Consider the following 21,028-nt stretch of genomic DNA (forward strand, 5'->3'; position numbering starts at 1 on the left):
GCTTTTTAAAATGTGCAACTACATCATCATTCTTCTGCCTCAACTCACAGCCTAATCAGAAAGGGAAATAACTCTCAGAATATCTCAAAAGAGAGACACATTCTTCTGGTGCTTTGCTACAATTTAATCACCACCTGGACAACTATCATCAAACACTACAAAACATTCACTAACCTCACTAGACACTCTTCTCTTCAAAACTAAAGCTGCATGAGAAATCTTAGCTGCATGAGTCACAGAGGTAGAGAAAAACGATGTGCTCTGTGGCATACCAATATTCAGGATTCTTTTCCTGTCAGTCATATGTACTCTGGCTTTGAATTAAAAAAGCTGACTGATAAATTTCAAATACAACTACAAAAAAAAAAAAAATCACTGTTCTTCCTCCAAGTTCTTGACATCTTCATTGTACCATAAATTTCAATACAAACAATTGCAGACATCTTTTTGTTGCTCCCATTTCTATATTACACCTTTCTGATAAAGTACCATCTAACCCAGGGTTTTGACAAAAATCATCCTAAGTTTCGCCCCAAGATCCATTTTGGTAACTAACCACAGGTGGCATTTGTCAGTTCACTAATCAAAGTTGTTCGATGCTTCCCATCGTGAGATCATATTTTCTTTCAGCAGTTGATGAATTTGCCATACTTTAATTAGTAAGGCAGAAACTTTCCATCGTGCGTGTCAGCCTCAAACCTTCAATTTTCCTAAAGTTAAACTGAAGTGGTTCATCCAGTTCCAAGAAACAAATGAAGAAATACACGCTTACATTAAAAAGCGAAATTGGCAACTTAATTTGAAACACTCTAGTGACCCCTGCTTCAGTAAAAGAAGTGTATCTGACAGGATGTGCACATGGCTGTCTACGTGCATATATGCCTTATAGTGCTCAAGTTAAACACCCTTGACAGTGCCCAGCCACTAGAAGCATCAAACAACTGCAAGGCCTGTGAGGAGATCCTCCATGCTTAATATTTTGGAGGCTTAGAGCTTTAAGCAGAAAGGTGCCAACGAAAAAGGAAAGAGGCCATGTAAGGCAAACTACATATGGCTGAAAAAGGCAAAACAATATTTGGAGCTAGGGACAAAAATAGCAGAGTCAGAGAAACTGGTAAAGAAAGAAGATTTTGTCTGTTGAACTGAGTCCAGAACCACTCAAGTGAGGAGAAAGATAAAAGATAAAGACTTCTAGGTAAGAAAGGGGTAAAACTGGAACAGGTTAAAGGAAATTCAGAAAAGGCTGGGATCAAGTACTGGAAAGAAGAGGCAACTACAACACACTCTGTCCAGAAGCTGGAGATTGAGTTCTTGAATCCAACATACCTTTGGCAGCAGAAAAACCTAAACCTGATGGGCAATGAATCCCAGTCCCCTTCTAGTCTTGACACCCACAGGAAACAACCACCTATCATTGCTCCTGTTAGTTTGGAAAATTGCAGTTCAGTTGATAAAATTACACAGAAGCCACTAGAATACCACATTTGTTTTGTCTTCTCTAAAAAAACAAAACAACAAAAAAACCAAAACAAGTAAAAGCAACTAAACACAAAACATATTACAAGAATATAAAAATTACAGAGCAAATCACTCTAGAATGATTTAAGAGTTCTGTAATTAAGTGTTATATATAAAACCCTAGCCCCCACTCCTCACAAGCATACAGGATAACATACCAAATTTCATGGCCAAATAGCACGCTTTCTCCTTTCTCTCATCAATTTACCGCAAACGAGAATTACTGTCTAGTGCATAAAGACTGATTGGTTTTGGGGGTGGAGGGGAGCTGATTTTCAGGGCACTTACTGCAACTGTGTTTCAGAAGGTGGAAGCCAGTCTTGTTAGAGTCAAACATATGTACTCGATGATCTGAAAGGTCCCTTCCAACCTAGACAATTCTATGATTCTATATTGTCATGCCTGGAGGTATGTAAAAGGTGGGTAGACGTAGTGCTCAGCGACCCAGTTTAGTGACGGTTTTTGTCAGTGTTAGGTTGATGGTTGGACTTGATGATCTGAAAGATCCCTTCCAACCTTGACAATTCTGTGATTCTATGATTCTACATCCATGAAGAATTTTCCTTGAAATATTTTGTAACAGTCTAGATCTAGATGCAGCTTTCCAGTGACCAAGAAATAGTTAAATTAGCACTGGAACTGCTACCAATAAAAAGTTAAACAAATCAAAAATCTGAAAGAAAGCTTTTCAGTCCAAAGTTCAAAAACGTTTTTAAAAAGTAACAATCCCTAGCAATATGGCATTAAAAGGTATAGAACAAATTTTTTATTTTGTATCAAAACAAGCTGCACAAGAAAGTCCTCACAGAAACTTCTCTCTAACTCAAAGAGAAGAAAACCTGGCCGTAACAAACTGCAGCCAGCATCAATCAAATAGCCCAGAAAATTCCAAGCCTTTAGACAAAGGCACCCACAACAGACGCAGACCTAGTTATTAATGTGTCATAACTTTATTTAATGTTGATTTAGTGAATATTTAGTGTTGATTTAGTGAAGTCCTAGATTTTCATACATGAAGTATTTTTTGGTATTCGTTTTGGTAAAACAAGGAAAAAACATTTTCTTTTTACTTGGAATTTAATAACAGTTAGTGACCATTTTGTCCTTAGAAGACGGCTAGGTGCTTTTTTTTTTTTTTTTTAAACTACAGGATGAAGACAGTACGGGTCTGGATTCAGACATCTCATTAATGAAAACTAGGAAGTCGTAAATGCTTATCTCCTATTTTCTAAAATTACTTCCAAACTTCAAATTAATTTTCACTGCAAGTCAGCTGGACTGCAGCCTGTAAGTCACTGCAGGGCGTGTGACTGTATACCACGATGTTGCCACTCCCTGCTGCTCATCTCCACTCCCTCTAATCAGCTAATTAAATTGCTCATGCAATGTTTCCCCAGTCAGCTTTCAGCAAAATAAACTAGATTGCTAAAGACCTACTGTTTGCAGCACTGGATTTAGGATGGAAAGTCTATGCCAGCCGAACACCTTTAGGTTGAAATGTGGAGTGATTACACCAATCATTGATACGATGGAACAAACAGTAGCCTCCAATTAGTGCTGGTGATGTGCAGATGAAGAAATTAAATTTTTAAGTTTGTCTGCAGTTAGAAGGAAACATGTACACGCTCCCTCATTCTGCTGAAACTTGTATCCTACATTACCACCCTCAGACAATGATGATGAACCATAAACTCACCATCAGTCTTGTAGCCACTGACAGTATGTATCTGTCAAGGAGATGCAAATAGGTCAGTCATCAGAAAATGAAGGAAATTCAAGCGGTCAGCAAAGACATGCATTTTGGCTACAAAATGTATTTCCTTATGAAGCTTTAGTGCTAACAAATGTTTCAAATCTCACAGATTTAAATGTCCGGTTGACCTTTCACATAAGAAGTCCACGTTACAGTTTTTCTCCTCCCACTCAGGTTCTGACAGCTTGTCTTACTCCATTCATCTCTTCTACTTTTCTGAGGCACTGACAGCATCTGTGCATTTTGGGTAGGCAGTAGGGTTTAATTTCGTGAAAAGAAATCTAATTGTATTTTTCAGTATATTATTTATGATGAACGCTGGAGATACACAAACACAAAGCATTGTTTTCTGTTGTGAGAAGGATTTACTTCTGACAGAATTGCACAACTACAGCCTTTTAAGACAACTTTATATATTTGGGTTCTGGATTTTACTAGAAAGACTATAAAGTCTTTGTCATCATAATACTTCTAGCACTTCAGTTTGCAACGAGCAAATATTGTCACTCTTATTCAACACCAGAGACTGGGGCAAAGATGCCATACAACTCCACACAGGTGCACAAGCAACCTGTGGCAAAATCTTCCAATTTCCAATGCACTAACATTTCCAGTTCCTTGCTCCTCACAGGGTTCTGCGTTGAAGCTTTGCAAACTCAGACTCACCAGTGGCTTCGTGAAACCAAACCATTACCAAAGCGCCAGATGCCTCTCCACCCCCACTTTTTAATCACCTACACCTTTGACATAACAGGTCACAGGTACGATATTTTTTAAGATGACGATTTCCTTAATCAGCCAGAAGAAATTCAGTTGAGCAACAAAAGACTTGCCTTACACCCCTCCCTAACATCAGATTGAGCAATCACAGAAACTCCTCAGGACTCCAAGGTGTCAGGAAAGGCACAGCCCTCCTCGCTCCTCTCAACAGCGATCTCCCCCAAGCAGTCAGGAAAAACATCAAGTTCCCAGAAGGTAAAGACTGTAGAAATAAAATTTATTTTGGTAATAAATCACTGTAGTTCAAGTTCTGGAAGCAGGGGAGCAAATTGCTGGGTTTTACCTTTTACAAAACAAGAGAAAGAAAAAAGGATAGGAATTACTAAAGTTCTTGAACATACTAAGAATGCATAGTCAAAAGGGGAAAAAAGTTTACTTTATAGCTTTAAATTTCTGCCCTACCATTTTTTTCCTGGAAAGTAGAAATAACACTATGGCATTAGAGCTGCATTTAAGAGGATCCAGTATTTATATAACATCTTCCAGCCTCAGAACAAGACACTACTTTTTAATTTTACAGAAGCCTTTATATTTAGAAATAAAGGCACTTTACCAAAATAGTCATGTAAGAAACAGATTAAAAATTGTTTATAAAGGCTGATTTTGAAAGTCGACATTTCTCTTAAGTGTTGACTTAACTATTCTAAACATTAATTATATTTAACAGATACATAAAGCTTCAAGTTTTCCCTGTTAATCATCTTAAAATTCTTTCCACATATAAACACCCAACAAAATACTACCTTATGTCAAAAGGATGTGTTTCCATTTAAAAAAAAAAAAAAAAAGAAAAAGAAAAGAGACAACTGCTAATGTCTCTAATGAAAATCTAATGTTCTTCTCTCTTCTGGATCAACAAAATATGTATTTGTAGAGGAAAAAGCAATTTACAATACCATAATGATTTCATTATCCAGAATCCAAATACTCATCAGAAGTTGGAGAATTTGTTATATCAGATATCGTCCAGCTAGACACCCACAAACTCATTTTTGCATCTAATTTGTTTAAGCAAATTAACACGGTGATGACTAACTGATGCTGTGTAGGAAGTGTTTCGCTTCCTTTACAGTGAAATCATGTTTCTATGATACTATCCTAAAAGATTATAGTATTTTACTGAAAAATACACAGCTTCCAAATAAAGTATTGTTACTCCCCAACAGTAACTTTTTACAGTATTCACTGAACCAAATCAGAGGTTTATTTCCTAAAGAATGCTGAATAGTTTATATGTATTTGGGAAACTACGAGATACTGCTTTGTTTCATGGTTTATGTTGGAAGCTTTCAAAGCAAGTGTGTAACAAAGTATGTCTTATCTCAAGAGACTGAAAAAATCCAAAATAATCTGTTGTTATAGCTTTGTGAAGGGATTTTGAAAACAATCATCTATTTTACTGAAGAGGAAAAGTACCGAAGCCGCAATTTTGAGTACAGCAGCAGGTATGTGTGCTTCACTTTTTAACAAATTTAATGTATTCTCATGTTCCCCATTGACAGATCTCTCCCTACTTCAGCTATTCAGACATGACTGCAAGTCCATTACAGAGAGAATATTATAGAAAGACTGAGGATGAACAACTTGTTACTCTGAAATTTAAATGTCTGGACATGTTAAAAGGTTCTGGATTTTATTTCAAGTAAGTTCCACTAACATTTGGATCTTCTTCCATTTAAAAGAAAAAGCACAACCTAGAATAAAGTTAATGCATTTCCAGTAAAAAAAGCTCTGAATTAGTTTCATCAGGTTACAATACACTTTCAGCAAAATCAAACTGAATTCAGCTTCACACATCAGCAAAAGCATTTTTACAATCTATGCCACACTGCTCAGAGATAACTGCCCCTCTGCTACTACCACAACATTCAACACCTTGTTGTTGTAGATGACACAAACACACAGCAAAGGACTAGACTACTGTGAGTACAGAAACAGTCTAGATCTCAGAAACATGAGTAACAGAACAGCTAAGTGCATGGAGCAAAGAAAGTATCTAACAAGGCCACCTACACCCCCAATAACAATAGGGCCCTTAATCGTGATCCATTTTCTTTCTAAAAGGTCAGATAGAAAAATGACTGGAAGAACAGATGAAATTGCACTGTTACTAACTATCCAAAAGGATACAGCCTTTCAAGCACCACAGTAGAGTTCCCTATATATTCCCTGTTTCCAACTGTCAGTCACTGAGACTATTTTCTTGCCCTTTGTACCACCCTTGAACAACAGGCCACGCTACATCCTTCAAAAACCTCTTTACTAAGTGCAATTCTTTAGAAACTCTATCTAAGAAACATGACAACGTATTTCCTAACCCATAGATTGGAGTTGATGGATGTGGGTAAATAAGTAGAAGAATTTAACTATTTCAAAGAATCTAAGAACTTAGAAATGGAGAGAGAGATTTAAAGGGGGAGAGAGCAGGGCAGGTGACAGAGGAAAAGGCTTCCTTTCTATAAGGGAGGAGAAGTATAGGGACACAGGAGAGGAAGCCTTCCCCTCTGTGCCAGTGCTACTATACCTTTGCCTAAACAGTTTAGTTTTCAGTTGATTTTGCCATTTCATTGGGGTTCACAAGAACTGTCAAATAACCACCACTCTTCTAATGTCAAACACTCTGCTCTGTCTGTTTCTACTTTAAGAGCCAACCCAAGAATTCTGTACCTGACAAAAGCTATTTACTTTCTCAAAGCAACAATTTGCTGCATTTCCAGCATTTACCACAGTAGTCTTCTGCCTTGAGGAGTTCAGCACTACACAATGTCCCTCAAGTACATGCAAAGGCCACTGAAGGGATCCCCCAGTAGCTTGTTATGTTGTGGAAGCCATTCTCGTATCTTTGTGGTCTGATCTGCGCTTACCAAGAATGCTCCTAATTAATTACAGACTGAATACTAATACTCTATTAACTTACAGGGAGGGGAAAGAAGCTCTCTCAACTTCATAAACATTGTCATCCTTGGTAGGTTACGACTCTCTTCTGATTAGCTTGATAAATCAAACTGAAAAACTACGATCTTGTGACGTTCAGAAACAACGCACAATCAGAGAAATAAAGACTTTTCCAATAGTTTTGGATATAGCCACACACATTGCAAATATGCAGACAATAATTATCGTGCTCAAGTGTATTTAACCTTACTACAGCTACCTACGTTGGCATCTAGCTATGTATCAAGGAAGCCCAGGTTTCCTCAACTTCTCACACAGCTGACAGCAAATGGTTGGTACCTTCAGAAAGCAATTCCAAGCACTTAAGTCGTGTCTGATTTAAATACTACAAATCACTTCCCAAAAATATCTACTTCTATTAAACATCTACCTTATGTCTGGGTGAACACCACCAAAAGTCTGCTGCCTGGCAAAGCAAACATAAGGGATACAAACACATTCTACAAGTACATTAAGTTGAATTTAATAACTGGTTACACTTCAAAACTTTGTAGATATTTCCTATCACTGAATGCACATATTTAAACAAAAGCATTCAGTGACCCATTCTATAAACCTTAATTCTGTCTTGCTCTGATTTGACCCTACCTGTGAAGTTACAAGAAGTAAAAAAATTAGAATTACTAAAAATCCACCACCAGAGTGGTGACACTACCGGGGGTGGGGGTGGGGGGTGTGTGTGTGTGTGTGGACAGTACAGCATACCTACTGCATAATCTTTAAGAAACTGAAAATATCGTGCCATGTGGAATTAGAAAGCTTCCAAATTTGTTTCTTATCTTAAGGATAAGCCAAAAAAAATCCCCCAAAACACACACAAACAAAACCCCAGAAAGACTTTCATAAGTTTTACAAGGAGACATCAATATTTTTCATATATATATATATATATATTATGAAAAACCTTCAATTGACCTTATATGAAACAGGCTCAAAACACAAACAATAAAAAGCAAGTTTACATAGACTAAATGGATGAAGTCTCAACATAACTGTGACAATTTTTACTTTACCTTTCCGGGAAACTCTTCATGCACTGTATCACTTTAACATATAGCAAGTAAAAAAATCTGCTTAATGGCTGGAACCTGTCTCAAACTTCTGTAATAAAGCGACTCACAGAACTAGATCCATATACGTATTAGGTATTCTCTATATAGATTACAAACTCATGAGGAGTCTAAACACAAATAGTTTTTCTCAAGGAAAAAAAAAAAGCTGATATACGTGATATAATATTGGCTTGGTTACTACTAAACAGGTGTTTTCTCTAATCTATTCATGACCAGGTTTCATTTCCTATTTACCTTGTTCTTTCCACACTCCCATACTTTAAATATTCATTAAGCAGAAGACACAATGAATCAAATCCTACAGGAAAAAATATATACAGTCCATTCAGTAAAGCATACGTAGCGTATGCATAAACACCATAAAGCCCACATTGTGGTTTTTTCCCCCCTCTTAAAAAAAAAAAACCAAACAAAACCACAAGCATGATGGACAACTAGGTAATAAACGGCATTACTAGCAGTCCTCTGACAACAGCAAGCAATAACTAGAGGTCTCTTGCTGGTCTTTTATTTTTATGCTAATACCTATGGTAGCATCCAAAATTCATACTGAAAAGTAGCAACAGACACTAAAAACAAAAGAAGTTTAAGTCATCCTGTAAACAGACTAAAGTAATAAACATTCAAATAGGCAATCCCGCTAACTCCTGTTGTAGTTACTATTCCCACAAAACACACCAATTCCTCTGCCAGACTCCACAGCACGAACGTTTTTGTTTGTATTTTGTTTTAAACTAAAAAATCATGATAGATTTTATAATTTTTACCTAAGTAGCTAGAAGAGGGACATGTGGAGGAGAATAAAAACAAGCAATCTGGAAGCAAACAGTATTTCCAAAAGTTAAAAGTCTGCTTTTTGTGAGAAAGTTTCTTAGTTCTGTTTTTAAACACAATATTCTGATTCCTTCTTGGGAGGATTTTTGTCCTGAAATGTAGTGTGCAATGCACAAAGGAAAACTGCAGTTTCAGGACTGCAAGTGCACACACCCCATTTCTTAAATCGCACTCTCATACTGTTGACTTCTAAGCATGTAACTCAACTGACTTGAAACTTCCCGAGTCACAAGCCTTTTAACCCATCCTCTCATTTCAACTCCCTACGCGGTTTGTGGATCACCTGTAGCAATACCCAAGAGAGCTTTAAAATTCCAATACTGATAGCATTTCAACTGGTAGTACTCTTGCCAAAAAAAAAAAACCAAACAAAACAACAACCAAAACCCCTCTCTTAAGCTTCAGACTTCCACCGCTAAACCATTTACACCACATATGAGCATGGCGGGCTCCATTCTGCCAGTCATAATAAAGTCATAATAAAGAGTTCATAATAAACAGTCATAATAAAGAGTTCATTCAACAGCCATTAAAGTGCTAAAACTGAGAGCATTCCCTTCATCAATCAGCTTACCAAAGTAAAAAGAAATAATATCTTGTTGCATCAAAGCAAACCAATTCCTCTCTTACAATAATTGAGACCATGGATCCAGCAACCAGACACAAAGGTAAACACTGCTCAAAACAATTTCTATAGCACTGAAAAAAACACCAACTTTTAACACATTTGACAAGGAAAAGAGACAAATAGCTACACTATACAATTTTAATCCTAAAACATTCATTCTAATATATAAATATTTTCTAAATTGTCTCAACTGTCAAATTTAACGGCACAAAGAAAAGGTCCAACTCAGACCGATCAATCCCAAATAAACCCCTCTTATAAGTTAAGTTGAATAAAGGTTTCAAAAGAAATATAGAATATGATTTGATACATTCTTTTAAAACTGCTGGTTAAGGTACGTGTTCAAATTATGGCCCATACAGCTCAGTAATTTTGCTTGTTGTTTTTGATGACCAAGAGAACATGGACAGAAAACAAAATAGAACGAATACTCCTTCATGTTATTATCTTTCTAGAACTCAAGGAAGTGAATTACATCTGTCAGAGACCTAGATTAGAACTGTCCTCCTCAGCCACAGTACAATGGCTCCTAATAATTTATAAATCAGCTGTTCACACAAATGATTGCATTTACATTGAAGTGATCAGTAATTTCCCAGGATTATCACGAAACGCTGGGTTTCTGGACATTAAGCTTCACAGCCAAGTTTAAGAATTGTTAATGTCTATGAGCAATGCAGCTGACCTCAAACACCTACCTTGAGGGAGGCAACTGGTATTTATGTTTGAAAATGCCTTTGATTCATTCGTATACAGCACCATTAAAGCTTTCCCCCCCCCCCCTCTAAATATTGTTGCAGTATAGCAATGCAAGTAATTGCTTTTAGTTATATGTTTAAGGCCAAAAGATGAAGAATTACTTAAATGAAAACAGTAATCGCTTTGCTTACTACTGAAACAATAAATTGATACAAGTCTCACGGAGAAGTCCTATAGCCAATTAATAGAGAAGCCTTCCTCTATACAATTTGAATAATTGTTAGGTTAAACAAATTACAATTTACACCTAACCACAGACAAGAGCACGTTAGGAAAGCGCAATGGAATAAAGAGAAATAAACAAAGGTTTGGAGTCTGTCTGATACTGCTTCATGTTGAAAGACAGCACCTCCAGCTGGGGCATGAATTCAGCACTGATTCAGGAGACAAGAACTCTATCTACTAAATCAACAACACAACTTCTTGCAACAGTCCAGGTTTCACTTGGAAATCTTGCCGAAATACCAGCCAAGCCCAGCCTTGATTAGCCTGCAATGAGATCATAGCTTGAGGAGGTATGGCTGTAGGCCCTTGTAAAGCTGATACTAAGGAGGAATTTATTTAAGTGATACATCAATCTTTCCTGAAATGCATGAACTAGAATGTTTTCATATTTATTACTGTACTAAAGATAACACTGACTGCAGAACAACTTCAGAGTTCCTAAGAATATTGTTAGCACAGGAAGTGAAATGATTTTCTATCCATCACTCACAATCAATGCTGTAACTGACACTACAAGTTGGGCATCTCAGATAAGAGTCATTTTAAAGTAAAAGTAATCAAGATAATGCAGCTATGGGAGATTTTCACAAGATTCACACTTGAGCACCTCAACTTTTTATTTTCATTAGTTCCAGTAAGATCTCCCTCTTCAGAGTTTGTTTCTTTAAAAACAGGAAAAAACGAACTGAGGCTTGCAAGACTTCTAATTAAAGTCCTCGAAGTTGTGTATTTCAACAGAAGGTGAAATGACATGTTCCTATAAAAAGCAAGTCCTTTCTTTCAAGATGTCAAATTAGGCAAGAACAAGCTGCCTTTGGGCCATTTTTTTGGAATGTTATCATACACACATGCAGAGATCAGAAAAAAATGTGAAGCATTTTTTTAAAGGGACATTATAAAAACAATAGTAAGCAACACAACGACAACACTCAAAGACTTTTCTTAAATACTATCAACACCACTCGCATATGGGTGGGGCAAGGTTTAGAAGACCAGCTATGTTTAAAAGATTGAGCAAGCTGTATCATGCACCGTTTTTCTCCATGCCTAGTGCAGCAACAACAAAAAGGGCAAGGCGAGGTGGGGGGTGGGGGAATAAATAAAAAGGCTTGCGCCTGGCAGGTGAACTTGATATTCTACCTACCTGGTTCAGGACTATTTCTCCAATTCTTATTTCAGTTACAGAAAGGAACGCTATGATGAAATGGGGAAGCCTGCTCGCCCCGCAATACCAGGGCCCACTACAAGGCATCAGCAGCCTGACTTCTCCCTGGGGAAAGCGCTTTCCCTCCTGACATTCCAGCCCGAGCACACACTTATCCCCCTGCTGAGGCTGGAAATGCTTTCTCCTCTTTGGCATGCCTTTCCCCTCCCTGATTACTAGTCATCTGGTGGATCAGAGGGCAGCACTCTTGTTTTAACTGACTAGATTTCCAGCTAATAAACTCCCAAATAGTGGTTGCAGCTCTTCTTGCCCTAGACTCCCCCTATGATATCTGTGATAAAAAAAATTTCCCTTCCTTTTAGCAAGGAAGGAAGGAAATAGCCACACAACTAGAGAAACTAACACCCAAGAGGTGCACTACATAGAGATGCAAAATTAACAACATACACTTGCTGACTATTTTTTCAATTATAGTATTTTCTGGTGCTGTTTTTCGGACAGTTATGGTAGTTGTCCCATATATGCTAAGGAAAGCAGGAAATACTTACACCACAGACTTCCCAGCATTTACATAAAGGTGCAAGTTTCTTCAAAGGCTGATCTTGCTTTCAAGACAGCAGTAAGCAAGGAGACAGGCAGAACTTTAGAAATGCTCCTTAAGTAGCTGCTATCTGAGACTCCATTCACACCTTGTCACATTCCTCTCCTTAAAAAGCAGCACTTGGCGTCATCCATCCTCACTTCCCCAGAGCTGCCCTGGACTAGAGTGAGACAGAGCTCCATAGCCAGCTCACATTTAAGCATAGTTTGAATCCACAAAACCAGGTGTTTTTCCACAGGTATCCCGAAGGATTCGGTACAGCGGGTTTTCTTAGATCCCCCACTGACCAGCCACCAGCCTACTAGTGAAGGACCGGCTCATGGCACAGGGAGAGAAGAAGCACAGGTGAGGTGGTGTCCCCTTGACTGTGACAGCCTGGTGATCCCCACATGCACTCTGGAAGGGGGTAACTTGAGTTCAGGGCTCACTTCAGCTGAGAAGAGACAAACTTTACACCTCCCACTGCAAGGTGGGACTGTTTTAACTAGCCAGTACTAAATTATCCTTCCCAGTAGCTTTACACCACTAGAAGCAGTACAGAAAAAAAAACAAACCCCAACACCAAGATGGGTATGGTGTTGGGCCAAGAGGAAGATTTTGCAGCAAAAGAATTGGAGTCCTGCGGACATGGGGGACATGAGCTCCACTCCCTGGTTTCAAAACTAGTGCTTTGAACTTGCATCCAACAGCTGAGAAGGAAAATACACTCCAAAACCTAGACCCAAGGATCTAGGTCATCACTGATGGACCCAGATTTCTCTTCCACACAGCAGCACAGTTTCAGGAGGTATCAATGCCGCGGTTACACTTAATTATTCCTTTGCAACAGACCCAGTTTACAAGGTTCCCATTCCCAGACACTTTTCTCCACATACCACAGCCACATCCTCATGCCACAAATACTTAAGCCTGTTACCTAATACCTAGGTAATATTATGAATAAGTACCACCGATCAGTCTTTAGATGTAGCACTTATTAGCCATTACCAGAAAGGTGGAATTATTTGATTTGGCACTTGATAGCTAGGACATACATAGTAAGTAGCTCTTTTCTCCTTTCCTCAAACACTCCCAGGTTTGATATTCTGTAATTCAGGGCACTGGTAAGAGGCCAACAGATGCGCAGTCATTTTTCAGCATATACATCTTCTGACACTGACTGTTGTTCCTTGAAAAACAGCAGTAGGGAAGAGATCTAGAGAGAGCTGGTTTCAAAAGTCATAACTTGTAAAGTCCATAATGCAGTTGTTTCAAGGGTGCGAGCAAGAAACCAACTGGGCAACTCACAATGAAACCAACTGAAAAATAAGATCAGAAGAATTTCTGCTGTGGATAAAACAGGACTTGTTGACCTCTGACACCCTCTGTGAACTTCTAAAATGGGAACAGGCAGAATCCACAGGACCTGTAGACAAAGCATATATATCTTTTCTACTGATCTTAAGAAAAATGTGCCTTGCTAATGTGGACTTTTTTTCCCTGAAGACATATGGATCTATTTTAATGTGTTTAATGTGCAACAAGAAAGCTGTCTTAACAGCTAAATCCAGCAACTATTGGGGATGGGGGTTCTCAAGTCAAAACACATCCAGATGAAAAACATTTTCTAGAAAGCATGATACATTTAACTCATGCCCAATACGCTGAGGTTAAAGCTGTGAGTATACAAAAACATACAAAAAAAGTAATGAGGGTGAAAATAAAAAAAAAGGCAACCAGAAAATGCATATATACCCAGGAGCCTCCCCCTCCCCCCGTCTTGGGAGCAGGGATTTGGTCACTATCCGCCAAGACCTTTTGTTTAAAGGAGGAGAGAGATACAAAAGCTTACCCTAATTATTCTGAATTTGCAAGTGGGACAGCACCGGAGAAAACTCCTCAGCCTCAGAAGCCGGGAGCTTTAGCCTCCTGCCCTCCTGCGCCGGGAGCCCGCAGGGACGGAGGGAGGGAAGGGCCCGTCACAGGGTCCCGGGCTGCGCTGGCAGCAGGGGGGTCCCCCCGCCAGTCCCCAGCGCCCCCCCGCAACCACCGCGCCGCCTTTTTAATGCGTTTAATACCAGAAGCAGCAGGTCGGAGCCGCCAGCCCGAGGGCGCCCAACAACCTGTTGCCCCACCCCGGACCTTCTGGGACACGTCCCGGCACCCACAGGCGCCCCCTCCCCGGGCGCTAACGGCCGCCTTGTGGCCTCGTCGGCGACGCCGCCGGTCATGGAGCCGGCACCTGCGCCGGGAGCTGGGGCCGCCCAGCCCCGCGGTGCGCCCCGGGCTGCGGGCAGGCGGCGCGGCCCGGCCGGGCCCGCTGTCACCGCCGCGGGCACGACAACATGGAGCCGGCCGGACCACCCCCACCCCCCCCTCCCCCGGCGCCTCTCACCTTGGTGATGATGAGGGGCTCCCCGTGCTCTCGTCCGCCCTTCAGGGTGAAGCCCCAGGGGGCCCCGCCGCTCAGCAGCACCTCCACCAGCTTGTAGCCCTCCGCTGCCCGCTGCTCCAACATCACCACCACCGGCCCCGGCTCCACCAGCACGGCGCCCAGCCGCGGGTCGCTGCCGGCCAGCCGCTCCCGCCCGCTCCGCAGCCCCACGTCCTCCATGGAGCCCGTCGCGGGGCTGGGGGAGCCGGGGCTCGCCTGCTTCTCGCCGGCCGCTCCCCGGTGCGCGCCAGCCGGCGGCAGCCCGTAGAGCCACCTACCCTCCCCGCCGCGCCGGCCAGCCCGGCCCCATCGGCGGCGAGCGAGGGCTGCTCCCGCCCGCCCCCTCCTCTTCCCTCCTCCTCCTCCTCAGCCCGCGGTATTGTCTCACGCCGAGGCCAGAACCCGGCGGTGGCAGCAGGGAAGGGGAGGCGGGGGGACGGCACCAACTTGTGGCAACTTGGCGGCGGAGCAAACGCCGGCGAGCAACGCGGGACGCCGGGAGGAGCGCTGCGGGGCGACGCGCCCCCGCCTCCCTCTCGCCCCGAAAAGAAGGCGAAACCCGCTCATCCACCGCGGGCTTCCCCAGCGGGGCAGCCGCTCGCCCCTCCCCAAACGCAGGCAGCCCCACAGCGCGATCGCCCCGGGCGAGGAGGAGGAGGAAGAGGAGGAGGGGAGGAGGAGAGCAGCTCCGGGCCGGCCGCCAGACAAAGGCGGCGGCGAGGGGGTCCGTGAGCCCGGAGCCACCCCGGGGCCGCACCCCCGAGTCACCACACGCAGGGACGGCCGCGCCCCTCCTTCACCCCCCCTTCCCTACAAACAAAAGCTGCGAGCAGGTGGAGGGCGGCCGCGCCGCTCCGGCCCCGTGGAAGGAGGGGCGGGGGGGGGGGGGAAGGGGGTAGCGGGCAGCCGTGGGCTGCGGCCTGTCCTCGGCCAGGGACGCCCCGCCTTCGCGGTGCCAGGCGGCGGGGGGCCGCGCCGCGCCGGCCGGGGAGCGGAGGAGAGAGGAGGGGCGGCTCTTCCCGCCCTGTCGCCCCCTCCAAACACGGCCGGCGAGGTGGGAGGAAGCCAGGCAACATGGAGGGCAGATCAGGGGGCAGCCGAGGGAGGCGCTTGCTCCCGGCCGTTCCCCCCGCCCCGACCGTCTCCACCACCTGTGGGGCGGGAGGGGCCCCGGCGTGTGCCGCGCCGGGCTCCACCGCCTCTCTCCTTCCCTCGGAGGACCCTCTAGCGGCGGCCGGGGGCGAGGCGGGGACGGGCTGAGGTGAGGCGAGGCCCCGGCCCCGGGAGGGCTCCTGCTGCCGGCCCCGGCGCCGGAGGATCGCGGGGATGGAGGCCTCAGGGGTCGGAAACATGGCGGGGCCGGTTCGGGCTGGGCGGCGGGACACAGCGGTGGTAAAGGCAGGTGAAGGTCACAGCAAAAAAACCCCAACAAACACCTAAAAATGGGAAGCGGTTTCGTGGCACCGACAGTCCCAGACACAGGTTCAGCTGCAAAAAGACCATCAAAAAAAGTTTGACGGAGTGTGAGGCAGGACTGGAAGTGCTGATCCTAAGGCAAGTCCTATTTTATGGATGGGAAATACTTGCAGGGTTTGGGGTTGCCCGATGTCTTCACTGATTTCAGTGGTGGGGCTGGCAGTGAAATCCTTGTTTCTTGCTGGACTTCAGTCTCTCAGCTCAATTGCATCACTTTATAGGAGGTTTCAGTGGCTTAAATCAGGACCAGGTTTGGGCTGAGTACCCGAGTACCAGCACACAGTCCTCCTTTGCTTTTCACTGCCGCGCAGGTGAAATACTGCTTGAGCTAAGACGCAGGGAAATCTGTATTTTAGTTTCTGACAGACTAGTGAAGTTAAAGGTACTTCCACATGTGACGAACTGTCTCATGGAGGTGCCTGGTATATCCAGTGGGATGTCGAAGTTTTGTATATAGGTGTGACAGTTCACATATTTTGCTTCTGAAAGTGGCCATTATGCCATTCTGATTACTTAGTCTGACCCTCTAACTCCTGCTACAGCTGGTTTATTCCTCAGAAAACGCTCCTGCCTTGCACTAAAGCAATTTGTTTCTACAGTACTTTCAACATTACCTACGCTACTTTAGTGCCTAAAGAAAACTTTGGTTTCAGGATTGAGAGCATCTGAGGTCATCAGTCCCAGCAGCAGATTGGAGAACATGTAGAGGTAGGAGCAAAGTATTTGATGAGGGTGAGTATTGTTCCCTCATGATTAAGGGATAGATGAACCATGGAGGACGCACCTGAACTTACATATATTTCTATGAGAATCCTGCTAAATCCAAACCTTACACCATGCCTATGTATTGCATCAAGTTATTTAAAACTTCTAATGACTCGCGGATCCTCAGTCAGATTTCTTCTCTTTCTCTAATTATTTTCTATCATATAGACAAGTGCTAATTGTAGGACAAATAATTTAAAAAAAAAAAAAAAAGCACAGGTAAAGGGAAATACAAGTAGTTTTCTCCATATCCTGAGTCCAGTTGTTTTTGGAATCAGAGACAAAGTCTTCAATTATGTTTGTGTAACACATACCAGGTTGCCTACACAGCAATAACCTGTAGCTGGAAGTTTTAAAGAGCTGCAATATACAGGTTTGTTGTTTGCAAGCATGATAATAAAAGAAAGATCCAGAATAACAGTTTGAACTTTATTGTATCCCCAATGCACATTGAAATGAAACAAATAAAACAGCTTACATCATTAATAAGAAGAGTAAATTATGCTTCCAAAAATGTTTTCTTTGTATCCCCTCTTTCTTTCAACTGCCAAACATTCATTCTTCTTCATCTTGAACTTTTTGTTGTCCATAAGAAATTGAAGATTTACGTTACTGTTCTGGCTTTTTGATTTAGTCTTATAAATCCTGTATTGAAGAATGATGCAGAAATCTGAGCACAGATTTTAAAACTGGAATATCTAGAGGCAGGACGTGGCATCTGTGTTAAGGAAGCCAAGTGAAAATCATCAAACTGCTACTGTGATTACATCAGTGGAAGATGTGGCCAGGTAGCTCTTGGGAAAGCAGTTGCCTAAAGAAAGAATATCTGAAAGCTTTCATGCTCCCGATTAAGAGACCTCAGTAGAGAACAATTTCCTAGCTAATGCTTAGAGCCTGATGGTCTGACACAGTCATCAAGCAGATCCTCAACTTGTGTCTGACAGTTCAGAAGTCAGGCTTCTTTATTTTGAATTACACGTTTTTTGCCTTTTCTCCTTTAATGTTACCAAGAGAAACTAAGAGACCACTATGTATAGTTCCTCATACGTGTAAGTTTGACAAGCCAAAAAGAAAGACAGCAATTCTCTTTTGTCGTATCGGTCAAATGTCTCTTCGTATCTTTTATATCATCCCTCTCTGTGGGATTTGAAGCTTGTTCAGAACCCAGCTGGAGACTTGTACTCGTGCTCTTCTTAAAATATTGTGATAATTTTATTACTTGAATTTCTGCAGCTTCTGCCAGCCTTCATAACATTTCAGATAGTCGTAAAGAACAAAGGATTTAGTAAATGTATTCTAAAATACTACTTTTCTTTTGTGTGATAAGAAAACCAATGATTACTGTATTTGTCTAACAAAAGCTTCAGTGACCAAATCCTCAGTTTCCTCCCTTACACCTTATTTCACCTGCCAAATGTTGTCTGAGTATACAGAAGTTAGCAATTGAAGCTAGAAATGCAAGATAGATCAGGGTGCCATAATTTATCAAAGGAAGTAACAGACTTTTTCGCACTAAGGACAGAGAATGATGCAACTATGACCAATGTAGTATAAGAGGTGTTCCCTTCTGTAATAACATGTGCCATTAATATTACCAAAGATACTTTACAGTGATACACAGAAGTTACCCAAACGCTGCCTCCTGCCATGCAAAAGGAACCATCAAAAGTTATCAAGGGATTGTTCCCACAAATTCCGTTTGCGAGTCCCTGCCCTGTAACAAGAAGAGCTTTCTGGAGTAAACCAGGCTTCTTCCGCAGTACTTCATCCGTCTTCCTACCGTGGTACTTGAAGCTTAATTAACAATTTCAAGTGAAAATTTGTTCTACAGAATTTACTTGGCCTTCATTCTTTCTGTTGCACAGATTGCATATCTGTTCCCTACTTAGTCACTGAGACTACCAAAACTGAATAAATTCCTCTGTGGCAGGATTTTGTTCAAACAGTATCAGGCACAGTATGCTGTTAAGGCACAGCCTGTTTCACCTTTGTGGCTGTGCACCACATCTCTTTTCCTTGATACCCTGCATTGAGTTGCACAGGGCACCTGCAGGATTACCTTAGAACGGGGTGTTTTAGTCTCAGTTTTGAGAGCATTCATTGTGCTGGACCTTACAATGCCAGCAGGGCTTTTTTTTTTCAACAGTTGAGAAATTTGAAAGAAGTAAAAGCTTCTGACTCATAGTCACAGAGTAAAGAACTGAGGTGAGTTAAACCTTTACAACCTCCCACTGTTTGTTACCACTCCTTTCCTGGAGGTAACCACCAAACGTCACAGTTTGGTAAAGAAACAAAGTGCCTCTGCCTCAGCCATTTGAAATAAAAAATAGATGCCCTGGGGTGTGCATAGTTCATCGACAATTTAAGTTAAGATGCTGTGCTATGAAATGGAGCAGCTGATCTATGACACGTATCCTGCTCTGTCAGTTTAGTTACAGGGGTTGCAACCTCCGGCAAAGAGGCAGAGCAGACTCATACATGTTCTCAGGGGCATTTGCCAAAATGACCTAGGTATTTGACAGTTGTACCAACTCAGCTTCTTCTATGTAATCAGCTTCCATATTTGCTGAAGAAATATTATTTTAGTCACCAGTGGTGGAAGAAATGTTGATAGCTGTAAATGTATTTATAGTGTGATCTCTACAGTCAAGATAAAGAATTCAAAAAACCCTTTTCTGAAAGCTAGAGCTTTGTGAGAATACTGTGAATCCAGTGAGAATACTGCCAGAATTCAGGGTGAACATTAATTACAAGACAGGAGTTATGGACTTGCATATCTTATTCCTAGAGAGCTCTCTGTAGACCTCAGTGCCATTGGCACAGCAGCCTGTTGAAAATCTATAGGGCATGTACTGCATGTAGAGCAAAAGTTAATCCTATATAGTGTTTGTGGCACATTTAGTAAAACAAGTGAATCATAGAATCACAGAATGGTTTGGGTTTGAAGGCACCTTTAAAGAATTTAGTCCACACTCCCTGCAATGGGCAGGGACATCTTTCACTAGATCACATTGCTCAAAGCCTCGTCCAGCCTGACCTTGAGCACTTCCAATGATGCGGCATCCAAAACTTCTCTGTTCCAGTGTCCCACCACCATTATTGTAAATAATTTCATTCTTATGTCCAATCTATATCTACTCTCAGTTTAAAACAGTTGCCCCTTCTCCTGTCACCACAGGCCTTGGTAAAAAGTCTCTTTCCATCATTCTTATAAGACCCCTTTCTATATTGAAAAGCCATAATAAGGTCCCCCCAGAGCCTTCTGTTCTCCTGGCTGAATAACCCCAACTCTCTCAGCCTTTCAGAGAAGAGATTTTCCAGCCTTCTGATCATTTTCACAGCCCGCTTCTGGACCTGCTCTAACAGGTCTATGTCTTTTTCGTGCTGGAGGCCCCAGTGCTCCGGGTGAGGTCTCACAAGAGTGGAGTAGGTGGGGAGAATCACTTCCTTCCACCTGATGGCCACGCTTCTTTTTATGCAGCACAGGATACAATGGGCTTTTTGGGCTGCGGGTGCACATTGCCTGCTCATGTCCAATTTGTCATCCAACAGTACCCCCAAGTCTTTCTCCACAGGGCTGTTCTCAATCCATTCATCCCTCAGTCTGTATTGATAATTGGGCATTGCCCCAACCGAGGTGCAAGTTGTTCCCGTTGGCCTTGTTGAACTTCAGGAGGTTCACATGGGCCCATTCCTGAAGCCTCTCAAGGTCCCTCTGGATGGCATCCCTTCCCTCAAGCAAATCAACCACACCACTCAGCTTGGTGTCATCTGCAAACTTGCTGACCGTGCACTCAATCCGGCTGTGTATATCACTGGTGAAGGTACTAAGTAGCATTGATGCCAGTATGGACCTTTGAGGGACACTACTTATTACTGGTTTCCACTTGGACATTGAGCAGTTGACTGTATGGCCACTGGATGTGGCCATACAGCCAATTACTTATCCATCTAACTGTCCACCCATCAAACCTATATCTCTCCAATTTAGAGGTAAGAATGTTGTGGAGTACCATGTCAAAGGCCTTACAGAATTCATAGAAGGCCACCAGGTTAGTCAGGCACAACTTGCCCTTCGTGAAG

The 21,028-nt window shown here is 42.4% G+C and overlaps 1 protein-coding gene across 2 annotated transcripts in view; it reads right to left on the reverse strand.

The window, feature by feature from the left end:
- SHROOM2 (shroom family member 2) overlaps positions 1-14,997 on the reverse strand; it is a 121,906-nt gene extending 106,909 nt beyond the window's left edge. For both annotated transcript variants that reach the window (XM_074606797.1, XM_074606807.1), the window contains exon 1: positions 14,666-14,997. In XM_074606797.1, coding sequence (XP_074462898.1) covers positions 14,666-14,884 — 219 coding nt within the window. In that variant the 5' untranslated portion in view covers positions 14,885-14,997. The remainder of the gene's footprint in view (positions 1-14,665) is intronic.
- Between the last annotated feature and the right edge of the window lie 6,031 nt (positions 14,998-21,028).

Source organism: Larus michahellis, chromosome 1 (genome assembly GCF_964199755.1).
Source record: "Larus michahellis chromosome 1, bLarMic1.1, whole genome shotgun sequence".
Taxonomy (NCBI): Eukaryota; Metazoa; Chordata; class Aves; order Charadriiformes; family Laridae; genus Larus; species Larus michahellis.